Here is a 25,025-nt window from a genome sequence, read left to right as displayed (position 1 = left end):
GATTTTTTTTTGGAACATGAAAAATAAGATAAGATAGCTTTACTAAATTATAAAATAAGTAACAACAAAAATAAATAAGTTAGTTGATAGTTAAAATGTTAATCAATATAGTGCATACGTTATCTTTTAGTAATCTAAACATGAAATTTCTCTTTCTATACCCAAAAAAAAAATCTAAACATCAAATTTCTCTTTCAAAATCCCAAAAAAAAAAAAAACCTAAACATGAAATGAGATAGATATATTACTTTACGGGATAAGATATTTGATACTTTAAATTAATTTTTATTATATTTATAGTTTAATTTTCCTATATCATGAGTTTTAAAATTTTTAAATTATCAACTAATTAGAAATCACCTCAAGTATAACTTTTAAAATAAATATTATAAAATTTAACAATCTTATTATACACATGATAATTTGTAATTAAATGATGGTATAAATTTTTTTACTCTATATAGATTTATTACCACTCAACAAACAACAAAATAAAGCAAAAGGTGAAAAACTTATATAATCTAAACCATAACACATGTTAGATGATAAACTAAGAAATCTGATAAGGTTGTATTTGATTATTTTTCTTCTTAAATTTGATATCATCCACTTAGTAATTATTCTTAAAATTAAGTTAAATCAAGTCAAATTTACTTTGAATAAAAGTGATTTCTTAAACCTAAATATTAAACCTTGTACAAAAATTGAAACTAAAAGTAAATTTCACAAAAAGATAAGAAACTAAGAGCATAATTTATCTAGAAATTTAACATATGACTGATATATCAGATTAGTAGGTTACGCGATTGTCATATAATCATTCAATGGTAACACTTAACCATAAAGACTACAAAATATAAAAAGAGAAAATTATAAAAATTAAAATTGATTAATTCTTTTTTTAGAAAATAAAAAACAAAATCCACCAACAAAAGTTGAGAGATGAAAAACATAATTTGGGCTGAGAAATTTAATGGTAGGAACAATTTTAGTCTTTCGAGAGCATCAAGATGCTCTTGATCCAATCAGTTTGCGAAGGCTACAAACAATAAATTCGCATAACGAGAGGAAAACCAACATTTTTCTTATATCACTTTGTCAGAGGAAGTTATATATGAAGTGACTGAAGAAGAAGCAATAACTTAAGTTGAAGTTTAATAGGTTTTACATTACAAAATCAATTTACGAGTTATTGTTGAAGAGAAGTTTAAGAGCTGCGTTTGCATGAAGAAAAGATCATCCTTAATTGAAGGATCATTTGCCTAGGTTGAACTCAATCGTTCTAAGTGGTCGATGATACTTTGCCATGGCATGTGTTACGGAATGCAATTTGCTTCTCCACTTATTACCATCAAATGGTTGACAAGGAATACAATGGTCCACTTTAACATATTGACAATCGTACGGAGCATCAAAAGGTCAAATGCCCCCCACATCATGCACAACTCTATTTCATGTAATTAATTGAATTCTTATTTATTTTAAGGGTAGAAATCAATTCCAGCACTTTATAATAATAATAAAATACACATTTCAATTCAAATATGTGATTCAAATTTAGACAAAGATCACAATCACATTCAACAATTCAAAATCAATTCTCCCAACCTCTAAAGCAAGAAAATAACTATAGATGGTAGTGGACAACCAGTGATCATTATGTTGTCAGTACATTCAGTATAGGTGGTCAAAGCCTCGGGCATCTGTGATGCATGTAGATATGTTGAAGCAGGTACATTTCTGATTGAACACCCTACTCTAGATGTTAGTTAATGTCATCATATTTGCTTTGGTAAGTCCACTGTATATAAACGTTTACATATCTGAAACTTCATATTTTTTTCTTTAGTTCTCTTGCAATGTAAAGTGTGATTCTATCTCCTGTATAGTTAATTTATTGGCACATATAAGTGATTATAGCTAACAAAAACTAATAAATTAACAATTAAAATTTGTTGATAAAAAACTGATAACATCTTAAGGTTACAAAGTAGGACAAATGACATGTGAATTGCATATATTTACAGGAAAGTATAATTCGTATTACATTTGAACATCATCTATGCAAAGGAATAGTTGATTGTAAAACTTCAATCGACAATCATTCCAAGCAACATCAGTGTATGACTAATGAAGGGTAAAAAATTGAACAGGTGAAAATCCATGTATAGTTCTTAATCGTGAGTGAGATAACATTTTCAGGAATTTGAACACATCAATTAACTAGTCAAACCTTTAAACCAAGCTCCTCGTTGCTCACCATTTGAACTTGGCACAAGCACACGACTCATCAAAGAAGGAAAAAAAACATTAATCATGCCAAGTGCCTATGCAAACAAATTGCCGTCCGGATCTTAAATACCTCAATGCTACAGATTCTCTTAGAGACCAAAACAAGAGGCTATGGATGCTCCATGTTTTCTGTTGCAAAAGGTAAAAACAGTTTCTCTTCTGATGTGGCAATGGCTCTCAGAACTCTTGGGCATTGAAGTCTGGTGTTGATGGATACTCAAGGCCCTGAAGAACAGGCATCCTTCGTATATCTTCCTCTGAATAAGCAGGGATGAACCAGTATCTCTTGTCCATTCCAAAAACCTGAGATAACATAACAACATAAATCATAACATAGAAACTAGACCTATGTTTGCCAGTTTTGTAATGTTCTATCTATCCACTGCTTCTGCCAGTGCCAGTAGCAGTTTGGTCAAATTAATGGTGCATGGACTAAACCATCTCCAGAACTTATAGAAGTTGGCTAAAGTATTTGCACATTGCAGTCTTCTTATTTAAGAAAATGATGCTAAGGACATTGACTAAGATTAAAGTCCAAACCATATGACTGAATGAAGCCAAATCCATCTAGATTTATTTTTTAGGTTATATAAAAATTCAGGGAAAAGGAAACTGTCCTATTCCAGAATAAGGCATGTCTTTTTGCCAACACTATTCAAACCTACTTATTAAGCCATTGTTCATTGGCAGCCTACTCTGGAATCCAGTTAATTTCCTATGTACTTTCAGAAAAAATTATAATAATATCTAGATTCTTTTGCAAACATATACACAAATAATTGAATATATGCATTAATATTTAATAAATCTATACATGTTATACATAAATGTTTAATCTTATGGCATCACAGTCTAAAAGTGACCAGGCATATCATCTGACTAATTTTGTTTGTAAGTTGCAACATCAGTGGTGCACTGGTTGGAAGTGTAGCTGCTTAATGAGAGGAATAAGGGTGGCAAAACAATTATGCGAAAGCTAGTTCTTACCAGAAGGAAATACCATTTTATTCCAACTTCAATGAAATAAATGACACCCAACATAATGGATATCACTCCTTAGAGCCTAAATTAGCAGTCAAATAAACTACCCTTTGCAGCTAATATACATTTGACATTTTAAGAAAATGTCATGTTTGGATTGGATTGGGAATTGATAGATGTTTTACAAATTGTGATTCTTGAACACTGAACAGCAATAGTATAAGAATTAGGGTCCAGCAAAAGAGCTATCTAATATTGATTAAGAAGCATTTAATACATTTTATTAAATAGTTTCAATTACTTAGAAAAGCAAGAATTAAATGATTTTTGTGTTTCCAATATAATGAATGCTTTCCTTTTCATTAAATATGTTTTATGTTTTATTTTTGTTTACATAAATAACATCCTAAGGGCCCCTCAACGATATTCTCCTAACAGATCAAAGTGAAAGTGAGTCTTACATTGATCATCCCAGTATATTTTTGTTCAATTGCACTGACGAGATAGAATTAGTGCTTGGGTAGTTAAAACACATATTAGAAAGTTGTGTTAAAAATCATTTATTAAGGATTTAGAATGCCACAGGTTTAATACCAACTGTAAAGAACATCTAAAAAAAAAGAGTAAAAAGATACCAATAGAACGAACATGCACAAACCTGTTCAAAATTTTTTCTACGACCAAGGTCATAACGCCATTTTGAAGTAGTTTTCTTTTCATATGCCTGGTCACAAGAATGAAGAAAAAAAACTCTATCAGAACCCACAGTACATAAACTATCCTCCCATTAGGATAAGAATTAGAAAGTATTACATAGAACACAATAATATTTTCACAAACACGGTGCAATGCACACAAAAGGAATTTAACTCTTTTTCAGAATGACTAGCGAATGCATTATCAAAGATTCACAATTTCAATGCAAATAAATATTGTCATTCAACTCGGACCAGAGCTGCTTCTTTGGGTAAAAAACAGAAAAAAAATGTAAGGACAAACTTCCTAAATGAAACAAATAAAAGCAAGTTGCATGAAAACAGAGTTAATAAGTTTTTCCTTGTTAACAGATTTCTAAAGTAGAAAAGGGAAAGGGAAAAGAGTGCAAAACTTTACCTCAATAGTGGTTGTATTAGAAGCTACCAATGACACGTGCAAGACAAGAAATCCCAAGACACTCAAGGAAAAGGCCAGATTCAAAACTGCAGTCAATCCAACAGTGTTATAAAAAGTCAAATATGAAACCAACAACTCAAATAGAAAACATGTTTCAGGACCTAACCAAAAGTAAGAAAAGTTGTGGCAAGAGTGCCAGGTGTTCCAGGAATTTCTCCGTCAGAAAAGTATGTTTTGAAATGTGGCAGTAATGATATAGTCACAAGAGTGGTCTCAAGGAAAGTGTAGACCTGCAATAAGATTTAACATAATAATATTATATAATTACAGTATTCTGATATGGCAGCTACAAATAACACAACAAATTCACAAGCTTTCATGTTATACACTTATGGTAACAGGAAAGAATATCACAAGTCAGTTACTACAAATGTTATGCGTTTTATCTAATCATATAAAATAGCACTAAGAAACTGTTCTACAAGCATTAAATTAAGTTGTTTACCCAGACACTTTCTCAATCAAGTTGCAAGTTTAGAAACTTGGAGGCTCCAATCAAATGATTTAAAAGTCACACTAAGAAAAACTGATTTTCAAATAGTAGAAGGCTCCAACAAGCACTATGATAACAATTAAGTTGCTACTTGCTAGATATCTGACTTCATGTGAATATGAAGAAGTTGAAAAGCAGGAGGATGAACAATGAACACCTCCAAAACAAGCTGAATATGACAAAGTTACCAGAAATATGGATGTTTGTAAAGATGAAGCATGTGAAAGGCAAAAGGATAAGGAACAACCACCTCATACAAAGATGATGTTGAAAATTTTAAGTTAAAGAGGTGATAATGGTAATGAAATGAAACACATTCTTGAAACTCCTAAGGAATCTGCAGAGGATAAATAATGGCCTCAAACCAGCTTTTTCTATACTGATAATGTGAAGTGTAGACTGTAGTGATCAACTGGTCAAGTTATTAACAATATAAGGTTCTTTGGTACAACATAGAGAGCCAGCAGTGTAGTTAAAAGGAAAAAAAATTAAGACTGCAGATATCCGCATCCAATATTAAGGATCCAATGAAGATATGATTAAAGAAATAACCATTTCCATTTTCCACACATGCTAAGGTATGATAAGCAAATTGGGACATGGAAGATGTTATGAAAACCATTCAAGTCACATGAGTGATCACTAATCAGTTGACATAAGAAGTTTTGAGCTAAGGTTTCCATACCAAGAAAAGGAGGAAATACTTGTAATTTAATGCCCCAACACAGTTAACTACCCAGACACAATGGTGGTCCATCTTCAGTACACAACGTCCACCTGGTATCAAACAAGAAAAGGTCAAACTTATCCTCACTTATTTCAATTTAGCAATATCAACTGAAAACTTTGGTGTGCCAAAACTCACAAACAGAACAATGATGACATCGAGGTGGCTTGGGCTGACTGCACTTCCGACAGTATCTGAACCGTTGATTTGCAGGATCAGACTGCAGATTACTTAATTCTACCCCATTCAACGGATCAACCTCTCCTCTCTCCTCATCAGCAGCAGGCTTCCAGTTAGGAGGCACAGTCCCCGGATCCATAAACACAACAGCAAAGTAACACCACAATAACATAACCAACTGCATAATCAAAACGAAACATCAAATAACCATTATCATTCAGTCCACATACTAAAAGACATGATACCTGAATGGTCTCAAAATTTAATTATTCTGAAGATTTATTCTTTAGTAAAACTGCATTTCTTAATTTGAAATGCTGAAGAGAAAAGGCCCCCGGAGGTAAAATAAGACATTTTTATTCAATTACTCGCCAAAAAAGAATAATATACATGAAAATTTGATTTTTAACCGAATTTAGTGTCCTCTTGTAATCCGTGTGAGGTACCTCACTTAGTGGGATAAAACTATTGTCGTACTTGGTAAGAAAATTCAAACTTTCCAAAATCATCACCAAAATAGTATTCTCCAACCTACACCATATAAACCCATGATCCATAATAAGCAAGCTAAATTTTAAAAATTATCTCACTTCTTCCTCTAATTTGTTTTTAAAAAGTTCCTGGTTTTAAAGTCAAATTCAAAACCCAAATGCCAAAAACACATATTCACATTCCCCTCCCCACCCTCCACCCAAAACAAAAATAAAATATTATTATTTTATTACTTCTTTTTTTCTTCTCTTTAAAACAAAAACATAATCGAAGCTTACCAAACAATGAAACAAGATCAACACCACGAAGGAGATAAGAGTATCAAGGCCTCCAAGAAACAAGGCAGGTCCAAAATTAGTCAACACAACAGCGTAATAGGTAACACCCACAACCCCAAGAACCATTAGTATCATGATCGAGCCTAATCCTCTCAGGGCAGTGCAGAACCTAAACACGTTCCAAGCCATGCCTGCTCCAGATCTATACATATTGGAGAAAAAAAGAAAAAAATAGAGGAACCCCACCACAATTTAGCGCCAAAAGATTGTTCCTTTAGGCACTGGGCGGTGATCCCAGAAGCGGAACACGACAACAGCAGCCAGTGGCGGAACAAGCAGAATCATCAATGTCCCCGAACGAGGAAACACGCGACCGGATATGGCGGTGCTCCAATTCCGGAGGCAAAGAAAAAAGAAAGTTTTGCTTGCGTGAATCTAGGGTTTATGCAGAATTGGATGGAAAATTGGGAAATTTTTTGGGCATAGACGTGTCAACCTGAAATGTTGTTGAAATTACCGATGATGATGATGATTGCTGTATCAGTGGCGATGATAAAATTAGTTTGACGCGTGGAGTGTAATTAAAATATACTAAATTTAAATTGTGTATAATTTAGGAATTTAGTTAGTATACGAGACCATTTTTCATTATTGCAAACATATAATAAATTCATTGTTTAGAAATTGAAATATAATCAGGAATAAAGAATTACAAACAATATACTTTTGATTGCTTCAAGAGGAAAATAAGGCGTCATAGGTTTAATAAAATAGATTAATAAGTCGTTATCATTAGTGATATTAATTAGATGTTCTTTTTAAATAAGTTAAGTTCAAATTTTATAGATAAAAAAAAAGTGATTGAAGATGACTCTATTAAATGTGTTGCTGGATATTATCCTAACACATGAGTATCAAAAGATTGAGTAAACTATGAAAAAAGAAAAGATAATAAGAATAGTTATAAATAGTTAATTCAGTCCTTAAATATGAATTTGTAATGTGATGATACTTTAGTAAGATAAAAAAATAAAATTTTATTTTTAAATTTGTGAAAAGTACAATAATTTAGTCTGACCATTAAATATTTCTATTAAAGCAAACAAAATATCCTATGTGACATTTGTGGGCAAATTTGTCAACGAAATTTTTTTACTTTGTTGTTGACTCAGGTGATAAGTATAATGGATTGATTTATTAGTAAAATTTTAATGGACTAACTTGTTAGTGGGAAAAATATCACGGAAAATTAAATTTTTATTAATTTTTTGTCTCTCTATCCATAATTACTCATTATTTTATCTCTTTTCTTCCTTGCACTCATCTACACTAAAAACTCGAGAGACCCTCAACTTCTACATTGACACCCACGACTTTAGCCTTGCTGACAACATAAAATCATCTAAGTTTGACAACACTTTTGATGCATCAACCACATCCTATATTTTCTATCGTAATTTTAAATCCTTGAACACCATATGCATTGCCATGCCTGGCCCCCAACTTCAATTACTTAATTTCTAGATCCTTTGTCCTCTCTTTATGTGATGCATATAGTATTAACATGATAGAAGCAAACAACAACCATATCAGTAACACTCGGATTTAAAATTAAATGAAACTTCATTCTTTCCTCTTACACTTAAAAAAGATTCCTATCATTTACTACACAATTTCATACACCAAATTGGAGTAGATCGAAAGAGAATAATTTTGGTTAAATTTGTTGAGGTGGAAAAAAAAATAAAGAAAAGAAATTGGGGTTAGGGTTACCAAGGTGACAACGTGAAGCGCTATTAAAAGAACCACTAACAAAGGAATTGCATTCAAGATCCATGGATGCTCTTACGGCTTCACCATTATTGTAACTTCAATTATGCGCGACAACACCATGTTATTTTACTCAATCACAGATCTGGATGATGGCGACACTTTTCTTTTCCATTTTTCCCCTAGTTAATTACCACTTAGACAAAGCCACTCTTGTATCGAAACATGGATTTAAGTCATTTCCTTTCTCTCACTTCAATTTTACTCCAATTTTATAAATAAATAAAAACTTACACCACCAAATCGTTGTCAAGGGCCTTGCAAACAAATGAAGAAGGTGGGAGAATGAGGGGTTGTGTGTTTTTTTATTTATTATTTCTCTGTTATGAGAACATGTTAGAAATAAAGGATGTGTGTTAACTTGGTTGGAAGGGAGGTTGTTGCGGTGGTGTGACCGATAGGATCCAATTAATGCACTAGAAGTGTTGCCAAACTTGAAGGATTTGACATTGTCGGTGAGGCTAAAGTTGTCACCATCAAGTGTAGAAGGTGAGGGTCTCTTGAGAGTTTCATTGCAAATGAGTGCAAGAAAGGAGAAAGATAAAAGAAATGGTAATTGTGAAAAGAGAGGGAAAAAAAGAAAAAAAAATAGTAAAAATTCAATTTTGCCTGTGACATTTTTCTAATTAGTTCATTGAAATTTCACTAACAAATCAAATCAGTCCATCATACTCATCATCGGAGCCAGCAACACAATAGGAAAATTTTCATTGATAAATCCGTTCACAAATGTCACGTAAGACATTTTATTTGCTTTGACGGAAATATTTAACATTTGAACTAAATTATCAAACTTTTAGCAAATCCAATAATTAAATTTGATTTGTTATCTTTTAAAGACTAGGATGTCTGCACATTACAAATTCAGGAACTGAATTAATTATTTATCATGAGAATAGAGGAAAACATAAAATAATTATTATTATATTTTCCAAAATAGATAAACGAAATTATTATGGGAAAGATAATTTAATTAAAAAAAAAACTTCCTTTCCATTTTTTTTTAATTTTGAAAGGAGATTTGATTTCATATACAAATATACTACGTACTCATTCAGTGTTTAGCATATAGATCCTTTGATTGTAATTTAACATTTGCAGTTGCAGGTATGTACGCGCATGTAATGCTAGTAATAAATCACCGTAAATTTTTACAATAAAAAAAATTTAATGATCATCCAATAACACCCTAAACTTTAGGTGCTAAGTACTGGTTAATTTGCTTAATCTTACTTTTGTTAATAATTTGCCTTGATTTTATTGTTTTAAAAATTAAAAGTATTGTTAGAAAATAATGAAAGGGAAAAAAATTATTTATGTTATTTCCTTCATAAAATTAATTCTAATCATAAATAATAGTAATATGATATTTTTTATTATTCTAAAAGTATATCAATAAAAAAAACAACGAACCAAACAGTAACTAATACAAACTAAACTCAGTATCCATATATATAATAAATAAGGACTGATATTTGAACACTTGATAATTTCAAATACTTACTAATTAATATCCATCTATAATTTTTTTCCTTCATATAATTTATTGAACTTACATTTCTTTCTCTTTCTCTCTGGCTAGCTTGTTGAATATCCACCATTTATTTCCCTATGTAGTAATTAATGTTGATGGTGGAACCTTAATTTGAAACCTCCGCCGCCACCACTACCACCTCCGCACCCTCCACCACCACCACCATCTCCATGATGATGATGATGACAACTTCCAACAGAAGGTGCTGCAGCAGCACAACCAACACCACCATGTCACTGCCATGGCTTCTTGCAATGCTCCTGTCTTTGTTATCATCTCCTTTCTTCAATTCGTACCTCGGGAGCAAAAACATCCCATGTCTTCGATATTGTTGTAGCCTAACTAAGTCTCACACTGATCACTGTCCTATATCATCCCTTATATACAAGGTAAAAGCAAATGTCAAGTACCAGCTAGGAGATAGAAGTAGAAAAATAAAATTACAAAAAAGGAAGAGAATTAAATGAAATACTTAGAATGAAGGGGGAATATCACAAGGGGACTAAGAGAAATTGCCAGAAAGGAAGAAATTGTGTGGCCATGAATTGAGAATGATAAATTTTTAGTGAAAGAGAGAAAAAATGGAAATAAGACAAATTAATAGGTATACGCCTACATGGTTCTAGATGATCACTCTAGTATGTGTTAATTTTCTGTGATTCATAATTAAGTGTTATTACTAATTTTTTTTCATAAATGGTAAATTTTAATATATATATATAGATATTCCTGGGCACACACAATCTTTGCATGCTAATAATTTCTCCTAAGAGAAAATTCTAATTTAATTGAATGTTAAAACCTTAAAGCATGGCCTGGTACGTACGTTCAGATTACCCCAATTGAACACTAAAAAAAAAGATTACTCCATTTGCTCACTTAATTTATTACATTATGAACAAAAACAATACATGGAGAATGAGAGGAGGAAGAAGAAAGAGGGGAGTAGAGTAGGTTGGCATGATGTTATGTTATTCCTCACCACTCACACAGTCCTCAAAACTTTGCTCCAGTATATTGATATATTATAACGTGTAATTTGGGGATTTTTTGAACCCAAATAATATTTTAATTATTAATCTAAGAATATATAGTAATTTTAAGTTTTACATTCTTGGATGTCAGACTTGAAAAATTTTGTGAAAATTTCCTACCGCGAGTAACAAGTATGTTCATGCCAAGACAGTAACAGCAAATGGGAGACCAGACCCGAGGGAGGCAGAAGCATGGGCTTTTCTCCAAGCTCTCAAATGGATTCCTCAACTGGACCTCGCTAATGCTGTCATTGAATTCGAATCTGACTGCAAAGCCGTTGTGGATGTCCTTCACAGTAGTTTTAATGGAGTTTCTGAGTTTTATTCCATACTTGCAAATTGTAAAAATCATCTATCTCTCTATCCAAAATCAAGGATGAGTTTAATTAGAGGGCAAGCTAACCAAGATGCTCACATCGTAGCTAGAGTATCTAGGTTTTATGCTAGCCACCATGTGTTTGAGCATATTTTCAATTTTATCTTTGCACTTATCATGAATGAAATGCAATAATTAAGCTTCTTTCCTTTAAAACAAACAAATATGTACATTATATTCTCTCTGTTAAAATTGTAAAATTTAGGCCCATTTAAGTTATTTTGAGTCAAAATTTGATTATTTTTCTATTTTTGGGCATTTTATAAAATATTTTGTCATAATTCAATATTTTATATAAAATATTGCATTTTCACTAACTTTTGTGACAGAAATATAATTTGGGTACTTTTTCTAATCTTAGTCACAAAATTAAGTTTTGAGATCATAATATAGATTAGGCAGATTCATTTTAGATTGGATTAATATATATTAGGATAAGTATCCAAATTATATTTTATTATTTTAGCTCATGCATTCTACTGCATATTAGCCAGGGATTTTGCGAAAGAATTGCAAGGGAGGAGTGTGGAATTAGCGAAGGAATTGTGAGGGTCTCCGTCCGTTGTTACTTTGCAGCTCGTTTAAGAGACGGCTAAGTTCCGTCGCAAAAGATTAGGAGACAGTATTATCAGCGAATTTCTTGTAGTGATGGATCGTGGTAATTTTTTACGTATTTCAAAAGGCTCGATCAGAATTATTACAATAAAATTATTATAAATTTAAATTATTAGATAATAAATTTTGTTGTTGTAGTTTTGATTGAGTCTTTTCTTTTATCACTTTAAAATTATTCTACTATCAATTATTATTAGTTTCTAAAACTTTTAACAATTTAAAAATATATATTCCTATTATCTCCTTTTGTAATTTCTCTTTTGATTTGATCTCCCTTCCTCCTCTATTTTGACTAATATATTAAAATAATCTATGAACCAAAGTTGATATTTATGGAAACCAAGCTCTATTTTTCTATTTGATTAGGAGTAATATATATTAAAGTAATTTATGAACCAAGGTGGATACTTATGGAAACCAAGGATTTCACATTAGGATGAAGAAATTGAATTTAGTTTAGAAAAGGAATACAAGAAAAAGATGTACATGAGATTGAAAGGACGAAAGTCTGTGAGAAAAGTCCCGCACAAGTCACATAAAAAGCTATTCCAAGAAGCTTTTTTATTCTTATTTTCATTTTTTATTATTAAAAACAAGCTACTTTAATTTTAAGGATTTTTATTTAAATAGTGCCTGGCCCAACTTTTTTTTTAAAGATAAAAGAAATAAAAAAAAAACTGAGCCAAATACTACCTAAATATGAGTCAATATTCGTTTCATAAAGTATGAGTCATTATTTGGAAGATAAATTATATTTAAACCTTAATTTAAGATATTCGGACAAATATAATTTATAATCACCATAAAAACGTAAATATTAAATGGTTTATTTAGCATTTAGACAAACGAAGAAGATTATTTTCCTCATTCATCTATTACGAGTAACATCATGCATTCCTAGATGTACATATATGTCATTAGCCATGATTGCCATCGATCTGAAATAGTTCAAACTAACAACCATATGCATCAATTTTATTTTGTCAACTTCATGGCTAAATTCGATTAAAGATAACCCTTTTCCTTGCAGCATTCAATTGCATCCTGAAACATGTCCTCTAAGCTATACTTGAACTCAAAACCAGCATCAACAAGTTTCTTGGAGGTTAAATGTGGTTGCTTGGCACCTTTAATTCCCTTCAGCTCGCTAAAGAAAAGAAAACAAATTAAATAAATATTAGTAATGCAATGAGATCAAAATGAGATAGTATTAAAGGTTTAAAAAAATGGTCCACAACTATAATTTGTGACTGTAGTGTTAAGATTTTTCGGTCTCTGTGACGAAATCGTAATTAAGACTGCAATTTGAAACCTTGATGATGGATATTTATTATTTAACTAAGCATTTTGACAAGAAGGAGGAGAATAGAACTCACTCTACTGTTGGTAGTTGAAATTCCGGGTATTTGGCTGAAAGAAGTTCACCCATCTCTTCAATGGGTACAATGAATGGTGAGCAATTATATCTCCCTTTTGGATTAGGATGCTCAAGCAGGAAGATATGTGCTCTAGCCACATCATCCACATGTACCATATGGTAACGAATGACACCAATTTCTTCTTTTTTGCCTGCACAACATCAATTTCATTTTAACAAGAACTTAACTTACAAGGAACTTGAAGTATATATTGATAAAGTATGTCCCATGTAGTCCACATAATGAGACGACATATAAACTGCTTTACTTCCTCCCTTGAAACTGACTTTCAGGTGCAAAACTGCTGTAATGATCAATCACTTTAGTTCTTAACTTCACATAACCTTTATTTAGTTTCTGGCACTCTAGTCTCTCTTTTTTTTTTTTTATCATATTTTCATTAATATTAATGATAAAAATGATTTCTTTTCAGTGAAAAATTTATTCTTGGAGACTCACTCGGGATAAGATAAGTCTCAAGGTTTAATAAATACTTACAAAAAATATTTATAAAGAAAAAAAATATTAAGTATTAATAATTAAAATGAGAGTTTTCTTAAAAGGATAAAACCATCACAACTTAGATATAATTTTTTTAAATCTTTTTTACATCAGAATTAAAAATTTATCTCAATAATATATATTAGTTACTAAAGTGAAACTTGAATTTTAAAGCACTTGAGACACTGCATCTAGGTGTCATAGTTTACCTTGAAATGGTATAAATCAAACTCAATTTAACATGAAAAATAAACTGGAAGAAGAAACATAGTAGAGTAAGGTGCAGCCTTCATACCCAACACCATAAGCAGAGCTTTTTCAATAGAGTCAGGAAGCTTGGGACAAACAAAAGGACCAACAATAAAAGGAGCAATAACAGTTGCAACTTCCAACCCATTATGTTCTCCAAATTCAAGCACAGCCTTCTCAGTCAACACCTTTGAAACTGCATAGGACCAACCAAAAGGCTTTACACTCCTAAGCATATCCACATCACTCCAAACACTCTCATCCACCACATCTTTTTCTTCAAGGCTGCTGAAGGAAACGGTGGAGCCACTAGAAGTGTAAACAACCCTCTTCACTGTCTTTGCTTTTAGGCCTGCTTTCATTATGCCTAGTGCTCCATCGATGGCTCTTTTGGTTACCACTTCCTCAGGCTCGTTCACTGCAAAATCAATTGGCGTGGCTGTGTGGAAAATTCCAACACATCCCTCAACTGCTGGATCAAAACTTTCAGGGTCGCTGAGATCAGCGTTGAAAATTTTTAGCTTTTCGGATGCGCCTGGTAGGTTTGTGAGGAAGCTAACATCTCTCTTTCGTCCTGTTCATGCCAAAATAAAACAAAAATATAAAACCTTGTCTAACATTAATTAATTGTTATAGTCAGACATACAAAATCATAGTGTATAATAGACTTTTTTTGTCATACAATCATATATCACGGAATAATAATGTAAAATTACATAGTCATTTTTCTAATAAAAGATTTGTATTTAAGTAATAAGTTATTGAGGTAAAATTCTAATTTTAATAAATAAACGACCCAAAAAAAGTAAATTGCTTATAAGTTGTGTTAATAATAATAATAATAAAGACAAAATTTAGATGTAATTTCTTATATTTTTTTTATGCTGCTTTCTAATAAGAATCGGAGTTTTACCTTGATAACTTGCATGATAAAAATTTACATTAAAGATCAATATATATTATTGAGGCATAACTTTGATTCTAGTTGAAAAATAACACCAAAAATACTTATGAAACTGTATCTATGTTATTTCTAATAATGATAAGGTTTGTTTACCTGGGTCAGATCTAATAGTGGTGTTAACAGCATATCCATCTTCAAGGAGTCTCTTGATGATCCATGAACCAAGGAACCCAGTGCCTCCAGTGACACAAACTCTACCTTTTCCCTCTGCCATTTGAAAACTCTTCCTATTGCAGTGTTTACTTTTCTCTGGGTTATGCAGCTAACTTCTGATATGTTTGTTCTGCTTGCTATGTGTGTGTATATAACAATGTTGGTTGGTAGCTTTTGCTATCAACTACCGAGCTCACATAGATTTATAATTTTGGACATATGTACATGTTAGTAGCTTATTGATATGTCTCATTTCTTTCGGTTTCTATTTTTTTTAATCATACGATGAAGTTGTGACTATCTGTAAACAATTGATAAAATATTAAAATCTTATATATCATCTATACATAATAAATTGATGTGATATATTTATGAATAAATATTTAGATTGAATTCACCTATTGAGGTCAAAATTATACATACATCAGAAATTATAATTATGCTTAAATCACACTTCCAGATGTTTGTCTATTATAATTATTTGCGATAACTTTTTCATCATGGAAAGATTCAATTAAACTAAAAAAAATCAGAGTAAAAAAATAATTCATGACCAAATTAAAATTTTGATAAAAGTATAGAAAACACGAATCAATTTAACCTATATTAAATCATAATATATATATATATATATATATATATATGAATATTAAAAATCAATATTTAAATTGAGATTAAAACTCATTGAAAAGAAAAAAAATCATTTTTATTTTTCAAAAGTGTCTAGTAGCATGGAAAACATTTTTTATAAAATAAAATAATAAAATATATCAGATACGACCAAGTCACATGACATGCTAAGAATTATATGGCTGGATGACGCAGTGGACGTTTGATTGGCCGTCTTAACCTTATTATTATTTTGGCGACCTTCTCTGAGTTTATTATTCTTTTTTGAGAGATTCTCTTAGTTTATTATATATTATATAAAAGAATAAAAACAAAGTCCAGTTTGTACAACTCCCGAAAATTAGCTGGTTGATCGTTGATGTAGATATTCAACCTAGAATAAAAATATTTAATATAATATTTTGTAGACAAATTTCACAAATCCGTTGACTTGGAAGCGTAAGGATTCTCATTAAAAAAAACACAAGGCTGCTTTCTATAAAAAAAAAACTAGAAAAAGGCTGCTTCTGCCCATCGGCAACAGCTAGGCCTAGGGCAATATTTCAACAATATGGATTTAGTAGCAAAAAATTGGCACATTCAGCTATCAGAGTATGCAATTTTTATATGAGTCGAGCATAGGTGCTCATTAACTTTACTGTGTAAATGAATGAATGGAAAAGTTGGGGATCACTACCCCTTCTAGAAATATGACTGGTCAAATGTAAAGGGTGCACTCTGGGGTTTAGGGATGAGAGTATAACATCTTAAGATGTATTTATCTTTATTTTTATCTGACTCAAAATTTTGTTAAAGTTATTTTTTTGAATCTAAATCTGATCAAGACCTAATAAATGCGAGATACAACAGGATAGATCAATTTATCATTGTTTTCTTTTTTAATAAATATTAGTTGCTAGAATTATTACTTTTTATAATTTAATATTTAATTGAAATATTCACATGTTAATTGATTCGTATCCTTAACATATATTAATTTTGTATATAGTTAAATTGTATAATAAAATAATATAACTTTTATATACTCAACTCAATTATTGGATGACATAAAATTAAATTTAAAAACAGGACAAAAAAAAGTAGGACCGTAAACGTAAATGAGTTGAACTATTTAGTTAAAAATTTGACCCATATGTATTATGATTTATGAGGACTGGTCTTGTTATATTCCAAGTTGTTCCAACCTAGAATAGTGTCATATATGCTTATAATATTTTTTTATGAACTAAAAAAAATCTTTAAACACATATATTAATGATTTTTTTAAATAGATAATAGTATTTTTTTATAACATGATATTATATATTTATAATAATATTATTTATTTTAAAATATATATTGTAAAATGTACTTTAATTTAAGTTTTATTTGTACAAGTAAGGTCAATAGGCAATTTTTTAATAATTATTATCATGTCCAAGTTTGTGATATATAATATTATAAAAACTATCTAATTGTCCAACAAGAAATAAAAGAGTAATAAATGTGTATATAATAAGTTTTTCTTCCCTATGAATTATAGTACTTTTTATTGTTGATGTGTTATGATTTAAGAGAAAGGTTAACAATATATTTTAAACTCCATTTTTTTAAACATATTCTCGATTATTGACTTAGGTTTTGTTTGGTTTGGTTAAGGAAAAAAAAAATAAAAAAGAATGAAAGTGAAAGGAAAGAAAAAGAAAAAGAAAAAATGAGAAGGTTATTTGATAAAAGAAAAAAAAATGGAAGGAAAGAAAGATAAAAATTTGTTTTTCTTTTATTTGGATGTATAAAAAAATGAAAGGATAGAAAAAAAGACCTATATAAAATTAGGTAAATAACTTGAATAAAAAATAAGATATAAGATATAATATAAATTTGGACATTTTTGTAATCTGCTTAAAGGAAAAACGTCTTTCTGTTACTTTTCTTCCCAAATATAACGGAACCAAAAATCTGGTGGAGCCTATGTATATTTTTTCACTCCTTCCCCACTCGGATCATACCAAACGATGAAAGAGATTAAAAGAAGCATGCTTCCCCTTCCCTTTCAATCCTTCCGCTCAGTTTCTACTGAACCAAACAATGAGTTAAATTTATTAGAAATTATAATTTTTTTAAAATCTCATTTCATATTTAAAGATTTTTTTATTTTATAATTTTTAATTAATAATATATTGTGTGATAAAAACAATATATTAAAAAATATATTGACATTTGAACGGAGTATTTTTTTTTTCTTTGTAGTAACATTGACAGTAGTATTTGAATATTAAAAATAGATGATGAGTTTCTGTTGATACAAAATACATCATTCTTTTGTAGCCGACAAATGATTATAACTTTTTTTTTTGGTTGGCAGAGATGATTAGAACTTCATAAAAAATAGAAATAGGATAAAATGAGACATATTAATAAGCTATTAAGTATTTTTGGTTTTCTATGTGTTTTTTCATTTGAAAATAATTATATTTAAAACAAGGTCAAACATTAAATATGAACATTTCTTTCGACACGGATAAATTTGAATCTTAGTTTATCATGTTGTTGTGAGAGTATCTCCTTCCATTGGGCCAAATCCATGTTGGTATAAGCTATTAAGTATTAATATGTACGAGTGTCTACTTAACTGGTATTTGAGAGCTGTTCAAAATCGTAGGAAAAAACAAATTATCTCTTGAGAGTATTTTTCTTTGTTACTCTATTTCTTAACTACACCAAGACACCAACCTTGCCTCTTTGAATGAAGAAAAACGAATTAACATCTATGTAGTTCTTTCAACGTCGCTATGTTTGACTGAAAGAATAGTCAATAGCAACACTTAAGTGACCTCAGATGATAGCAAAAGCCACCAACCAACATTGTTATGTTGTTTATTTATATACACACAGAGAGCAAGCAGAGTAAACGTATTAGAAGTTGAGTACTGCGCAAAGAAAAGTAAACTCTGCCACAACAATAGTGTTCAAAATGGTAGAGGGAAAAGGCAGAATTTGTGTCACTGGAGGCACAGGATTCCTTGGTTCATGGATCATCAAGAGTCTCCTTGAACATGGATATGCTGTTAATACCACTATTAGATCTGACCCAGGTAAGTAAGCCTTATTATTAGTAAGAAAATAAGTGTTTTTTTGTGTGCTATTCTCTTATCTGAATTAAAGTTATACCTCAATAATCTATGATGATGTTAATGCAAACCTTATCACGTGGGTTATTAAGAATAAAATTCATTTCTAATCACAAAGCAATGCTAAAAACATAAAGAACTACATCGAAATTTTGTCCTTACTATTAATACAACACTTAGATGCAGACTTTAAATATTTTTTGTGCTATTTTTCAATCAAAATTAGAGTTTCGCTTCGATAACTTATAACTTATACCTACTTTAAGTGCAAATCTTTATTATACGGAAGTGAACCTCCATCATGTTTGGTTTCACGTTTGGGGTATAATTTTTCATGTTTCAGATGTAATTTTCAGAAGCTAGCAGTTACAGTGTCCACGTTACAAACCTGATTCTTCAATTTTCAACAAGTTCCCAAACATGCTATTACAATGCAAAAAAAATCATGTCTATAACCATATCAATTAATGTTAGACAAGGTTATATATTTCTGTTCTGTTTTGACATTAACAGGACGCAAGAGAGACGTTAGCTTCCTCACAAACCTACCAGGCGCATCAGAAAAGCTAAAAATTTTCAACGCCGATCTCAGCGACCCCGAAAGTTTTGGTCCAGCAGTTGAAGGGTGTGTTGGAATTTTCCACACAGCCACCCCAATCGATTTTGCAGTGAACGAGCCTGAGGAAGTGGTGACCAAAAGAGCCATTGATGGAGCACTAGGCATATTGAAAGCAGGCCTAAAAGCAAAGACTGTGAAGAGGGTTGTTTACACTTCTAGCGCCTCCACCGTTTCCTTCAGCAGCCTTGAAGAAAAAGATGTGGTGGATGAGAGTGTTTGGAGTGATGTGGATTTGCTTAGGAGTGTGAAGCCTTTTAGTTGGTCATATGCTGTTTCAAAGGTGTTGTCAGAGAAGGCAGTTCTTGAATTTGGAGAACAGAATGGATTGGAAGTTACCACTCTTGTGCTTCCTTTTGTTCTTGGAGGCTTTGTTTGTCCCAAGCTTCCTGATTCTGTTGAAAGAGCACTGCTTTTGCCGTTAGGTATGAATGCTGCACCTTATTTTACTCTGTTTCTTCTTCCACTTCTATGTTTCGTGTTCTCAAATTGAGTTTTATTATTATTTGAATAATTTGATGGTCTACTGAGACACTTTTGAGAAAGTTCAACCCCTTTTAATTATTTTTTGTAAGAGTTAAGACAGCAATGTCAGGAACTAAACAGATTTTTTGTAAAGTTGAGAATCAAAGTGAGCAACATTTATAATCTTAAAAGACTAATGGTGCATTTGGATTACAAATTGCATTCAATTGAACTCACGTTAAACTCAATTCACCCACCACTTACATAGTTTTTCCATTTGTGCATTGGAATGCATAATTTTGTGTACCAGATTAGATTAGTGATTGATCATTATAGCAGTTTTGCACTTGAAAGTCAGCTTCAAGGGAGGAAGTAAAACAGTTTATATGACTTCTCATTGTGTGTACTACATGGGACATACTTTATCAATATATATTTCATGTTCCTTGTAAATTAAGTTCTGGTTAAAATGAGAAATTGATGTTGTGCAGGCAAAAAGGAAGAAATTGGTGTCATTCGTTACCATATGGTACATGTGGATGATGTGGCTAGAGCACATATCTTCCTGCTCGAGCATCCTAATCCAAAAGGGAGATATAATTGCTCACCATTCATTGTGCCTATTGAAGAGATTGCTGAAATTATTTTAGCCAAATACCCAGAATATCAAATACCAACACTAGAGTGAGTTCTATTCTCCTCCTTCCTGTAAAATGCTTTGTTAAATATACATCATCAAGATTTTAAATTGCAGTCCCAATTACGATTTTGTTACAATTTTTAACATTGCAAACAATTTGGTCACAGACTCACAGGGACCCAAAAATCTTTAAAGTTGTGGTCACAACTTACAATTATAATTGTAGACAATTTTTTTAAAACCTTATGTAGTATCTCATTTTGATTTTACTGTATAACTAATATTGAATTCGTTTTCTTCCTTTAGAGAGGTGAAGGAAATTAAAGGTGCTAAGTTACCACATTTAACCTCCCAGAAACTCGTGGATGCTGGTTTTGAGTTCAAGTATAGCGTTGAGGACATATTTACGGATGCAATTGAATGCTGCAAGGAAAAGGGTTACCTTTAGTCGATTTCAGCCATGAAGTTTAAAAATTAAAATTGTCCAAGTTGATTGTTAGTTCATACTATTTCAAATCCCTGGCAAAGATGCCTCATGACATGTACTGATGTACACCATTTAATGCATGATGTTTTTCTTAATAAATCGATAAGGGAAATAATCCTTTTCGTTTGTCTGAATACAAAACCATGTAATCTTAAGTTGTTGTTTTTGCCATTACATTGGCGAGTGAGTATTTACTAGTATTTGTCGATGACTAATAAAATTTAGTGGGCAAAAATCCCAAAATTACAAATAACGCATGAATTTGCTTTATTCAAGTAACAAATAAAAAACCTGCACCACATTGATAATTTCTTGTACTAATTGATTAAACTATATGGGTAGATTTTTTTTCCTTCTAAAACATATCGAAAACCAACATTACAAAGCAAATGAATTTTACTATTTCACACTTATACAGGCAACACATGTGTAGATAAAATCGCCTCCCGAGGTCTCCGTGTACAGGATTTTTGTTGGTGGAATTCTATTTCTCACACTATTGGTGAAGACGTTTTTAGAAATAGGAATAATCTCCTAGTTATAGATTCAAATGATAGTTAGCTGTTTTCCATGGGTTTAGTTTTATGCCCCCATGTTTTAATGTTCCTCTTTTTCCTCTTTTCTACTAAATCAGGGGTATGCTGTCGATGATAGGTAGAGCCAAAGGTGCCAATCTTGTTGACATGTTTGATTCTATTGAGATGTTTTTGCATACCTCCTCTTTTGGTTCAAAAGAATGTCACATATATGAAACAAAAATTCAATTTGACTAAAAATATATATTATTTGATAGATTTTGCCAATACTTGAAGGTATACATATAGCATTTATTGTAAATATAACTTCATGCATATGTCGGCGTTTTATTTACTACTATCACTAATCTTATTAACTTCATGAATCGTGATTCATAGATGACCCTTTTCCTTGCAGCATTCAATTGCATCCTCATACATTTCCTCCAAGCTATACTTAAACTCAAATCCGGCATCAATAAGTTTCTTCGAGTTTAAATGTGGAAGCTTGGGACCATTAATTTTCTTCACCTCGCTAGAAGAAGAAAATATATTAAATATTAGTTAGAAATTTAATAAATATTTTTCGTGGAGAAGGAAATTAAATATAATTCTCACTCCGGTGTTGGTATTTGAAATTTTGGGTATTTGGCAGAAAGAAGTTCTACTATTTCTTCGACAGTTGCAATGAATGGTGAGCAATTATATCTCCCTCTTGGATTAGGATGCTCAAGCAGGAATATATGTGCTCGTGCTACATCATCAACATGCACCATGTGGATACGAGAGGCACCAAGTGGATTCTTCTCACCTGCACAATCCATTTGTTTTCATTAAGAATGTTTACAAGGAACTTTGAGGTATATATTGAAAAATCAGAATTTGTTGGTAGTTATTGTGAAATTTACATTAGATAAAGTCATATATAATAACAAGACACTTAACATGTTTTACCTTCACCTTTTAAGTACACTTTCAATAAAGAAGGTGTTATGTAGATGTTACTTAACCATTGACTTTTTTAAGTATGGTTACTTTCTGTGTACTCGGGGAGGGGAGAAATCATTGCATGGTCCGGAATTATTATATGTTTATGACTTCAGTTAATTTTTATATGACATGCATGTATTTGATTTTTATTAATTCTTTTTATAAATTGAAAAATTCCACCTATCATGTAAAAACTAGTCAGGACCATGAACATGTAGTAGTTGCATTAATTGTACAATAATTTTTTGTTGGTTTGGAAGGAGGGGAGAGAAATCATTGTATAATCCGAAACTATCATGTGTTTATTATCTTGGTTAATCTTCAAATATGACATCTAGCTAAATTTTATCAAGTCTTTCTCTTACATTAAAATAATTAGCTATATGCCATATGAAAATTGGTTATGGCATGGATATAGTGATTCCAAACTAAACAACAATTTCTCAATATAGTCAGAAAATAGCACTGCCGTAATTGATCAACATTTCAAATTTCAACATTTGACTAATCAAAATTGATCAACAAAGAATGGTCAGATATAGAGAGGGTCCTAGAAATTAAAAGCAGAAGCACTTACCAAATAAAAAAGCCAGTGAAGTATAAACTGAGCCTGGAAGCTTAGGACAAATGAAGGGTCCAAGAACAAAAGTAGGAATTAGAGTCACAACATCCAACCCATGCTGTTCTCCAAATTCAAGAACTGCCTTCTCTGCCAATGTCTTAGAAATTGAATACGACCAAGCAAATGGTTTCAAATCTCTAAGAAGATTTTCGTCACTCCAATAACTCTCATCCATCACTTCCTCTTCTTTGCCCTGCCAATAAACAGCAGAAGCACTAGAAGTGTAAACAACCCTCTTCACTGTCTTTGAATTGAGGCATGCTTTTAGAATGCCTAATGCTCCATCAATGGTTCTTTTGGTCACTATTTCCTCCGGCTCGTTCACTTCTAAATCAATTGGAGTAGCTGTGTGGAGCACGCCAATGCACCCTTCAATTGCTTCACTGAAACTCTCTGGGTTGCTGAGATCAGCATTGAAAATTCTTAGCTTTTTGGATGCAAATGGAAGATTTGTGAGGAAACTAACATCCCTCTTGCGCCCTGCTAAATACATAAAAACATTATTGCACAATTTTGGTTATATATCATCCATCAAAACTAAATAGAGATCATAACATGATAACAACAAAGAATAACAACTAATTAACATGCATGCATAAACGTGATTTTTTTTTTTTTTATTTATACAAAGAGGTTGCCACAGACAATCCAAGAAAGGAATTGAAGAGGGAGAATTCAAAAACATCAACTGGAACTTAAGTTAATTAGACACACGCTCTCATTATTTGTTAGATATGATGGGGATAACAAATAAAATAAAAAAGATATAAAATTGACTTGATGATAAATAATGAAAGAGAAAGATAGGTTGTAGTTAGGTTAACAAAAATTAATAATAATAATTAATATTTATCGATAAAAAAATAAGAAAACTAATGACAAAAAAAAGAGTATGGTTATATTTTTTGTAAGAGATGAAGTATATTCTACACAAGATAATTTTATTCTATTTATTTAAGCAAGATCCTTGTAGTTAAACTTCTTGAATATTTAACACGGGTGTGGTGGTAATTTAAAATCATTAATTTTAAATTTTAGTTTCGCCATTTTCTTTTTGGTGAATATATATAACTTCATATTTAACATTTGTATAGAGTTTACTTTTTTTTTCAAAATATTTTAAAATATAAAAGGGTTACCTGGATCAGATCTAATAGTGGTATTAACAGTGTAACCACCCTCAAGGAGTCTCTTGATGATCCATGAACCAATAAACCCCGTGCCTCCAGTTACACAAACTCTTCCTTTCTCCTCTTCCATTTGGACACTCTTCCACTTGGTTTCGTAATCTTTTTGTTTCCTTTACTTCTAATATTGTTGGTTCTGCTTAAATCGTCATGAATGCATGTATATATACACACAAAAAGTATACTGTGTCTAATATGGTTTACCGTGTTATGTTACCTATGGGCGCATTCTTTCAAACAAGAAATTTCTCCTTTTTGACTAAATTAAACTTCCCTATTTTATATTAAATAATTGAGAGAAACAATGGATCTAAAAACAAAAACAAATAAGGCTTCTAGGAGTTAAGTTTATGATGCTATTGGCGGCATGATCTAACTGTGACTGTTTTTTTTAGGGGTCTAACTGTGACTTTTGTTAACAACAAATAATTACATAACTATCATGATTTTTTATTAGTTAATAATAACTGCTA

At 31.2% G+C, this 25,025-nt stretch overlaps 4 protein-coding genes across 5 annotated transcripts; 1 reads left to right on the top strand and 3 right to left on the bottom strand.

Moving 5' to 3' along the window:
* Window positions 1-2,000: 2,000 nt before the first annotated feature.
* On the bottom strand, window positions 2,001-7,171 carry LOC102660228 (probable protein S-acyltransferase 14). Its single transcript, XM_006587829.4, has 7 exons — window positions 6,617-7,171; window positions 5,805-6,024; window positions 5,625-5,716; window positions 4,553-4,676; window positions 4,387-4,472; window positions 3,932-3,997; window positions 2,001-2,595 (listed from the first exon to the last, which is right to left on the bottom strand). Exons 1-7 carry the CDS (start codon window positions 6,824-6,826, stop codon window positions 2,470-2,472), a joined length of 924 nt encoding a protein of 307 aa, XP_006587892.1. The 5' UTR covers window positions 6,827-7,171; the 3' UTR covers window positions 2,001-2,469.
* A 5,583-nt stretch (window positions 7,172-12,754) lies between these two features.
* On the bottom strand, window positions 12,755-15,413 carry LOC100793687 (bifunctional dihydroflavonol 4-reductase/flavanone 4-reductase-like). Its single transcript, NM_001255301.2, is given in 4 exon segments — window positions 12,755-13,152; window positions 13,382-13,574; window positions 14,220-14,747; window positions 15,231-15,413. Coding segments are annotated over 4 exon segments (984 nt in total). The 5' UTR covers window positions 15,352-15,413; the 3' UTR covers window positions 12,755-13,010.
* Window positions 15,414-18,577: 3,164 nt separating this feature from the next.
* On the top strand, window positions 18,578-21,409 carry LOC100794209 (bifunctional dihydroflavonol 4-reductase/flavanone 4-reductase-like). The gene is made up of 4 exons (NM_001255341.3): window positions 18,578-18,994; window positions 19,544-20,071; window positions 20,603-20,795; window positions 21,058-21,409. Exons 1-4 carry the CDS (start codon window positions 18,874-18,876, stop codon window positions 21,197-21,199), a joined length of 984 nt encoding a protein of 327 aa, NP_001242270.2. The 5' UTR covers window positions 18,578-18,873; the 3' UTR covers window positions 21,200-21,409.
* A 130-nt stretch (window positions 21,410-21,539) lies between these two features.
* LOC102659875 (vestitone reductase) lies at window positions 21,540-24,697 on the bottom strand. Of its 2 annotated transcripts, none has more exons than XM_014762440.2 (4): window positions 24,505-24,697; window positions 23,321-23,848; window positions 22,372-22,564; window positions 21,540-22,288 (listed from the first exon to the last, which is right to left on the bottom strand). In XM_014762440.2, exons 1-4 carry the CDS (start codon window positions 24,623-24,625, stop codon window positions 22,147-22,149), a joined length of 984 nt encoding a protein of 327 aa, XP_014617926.1. In that variant the 5' UTR covers window positions 24,626-24,697; the 3' UTR covers window positions 21,540-22,146. The 2 variants fall into 2 exon arrangements, with proteins under 2 accessions (XP_014617926.1, XP_006587891.1); XM_006587828.3 differs by having other exon boundaries at window positions 23,321-23,845.
* Between the last annotated feature and the right edge of the window lie 328 nt (window positions 24,698-25,025).

The sequence above is a fragment of the Glycine max genome, chromosome 9 (assembly GCF_000004515.6).
Source record: "Glycine max cultivar Williams 82 chromosome 9, Glycine_max_v4.0, whole genome shotgun sequence".
Classification (NCBI taxonomy): Eukaryota; Viridiplantae; Streptophyta; class Magnoliopsida; order Fabales; family Fabaceae; genus Glycine; species Glycine max.
The sequence above is the reverse complement of the archived record's forward strand: the minus strand, read 5'-3'. Positions and strand labels throughout refer to the sequence as shown.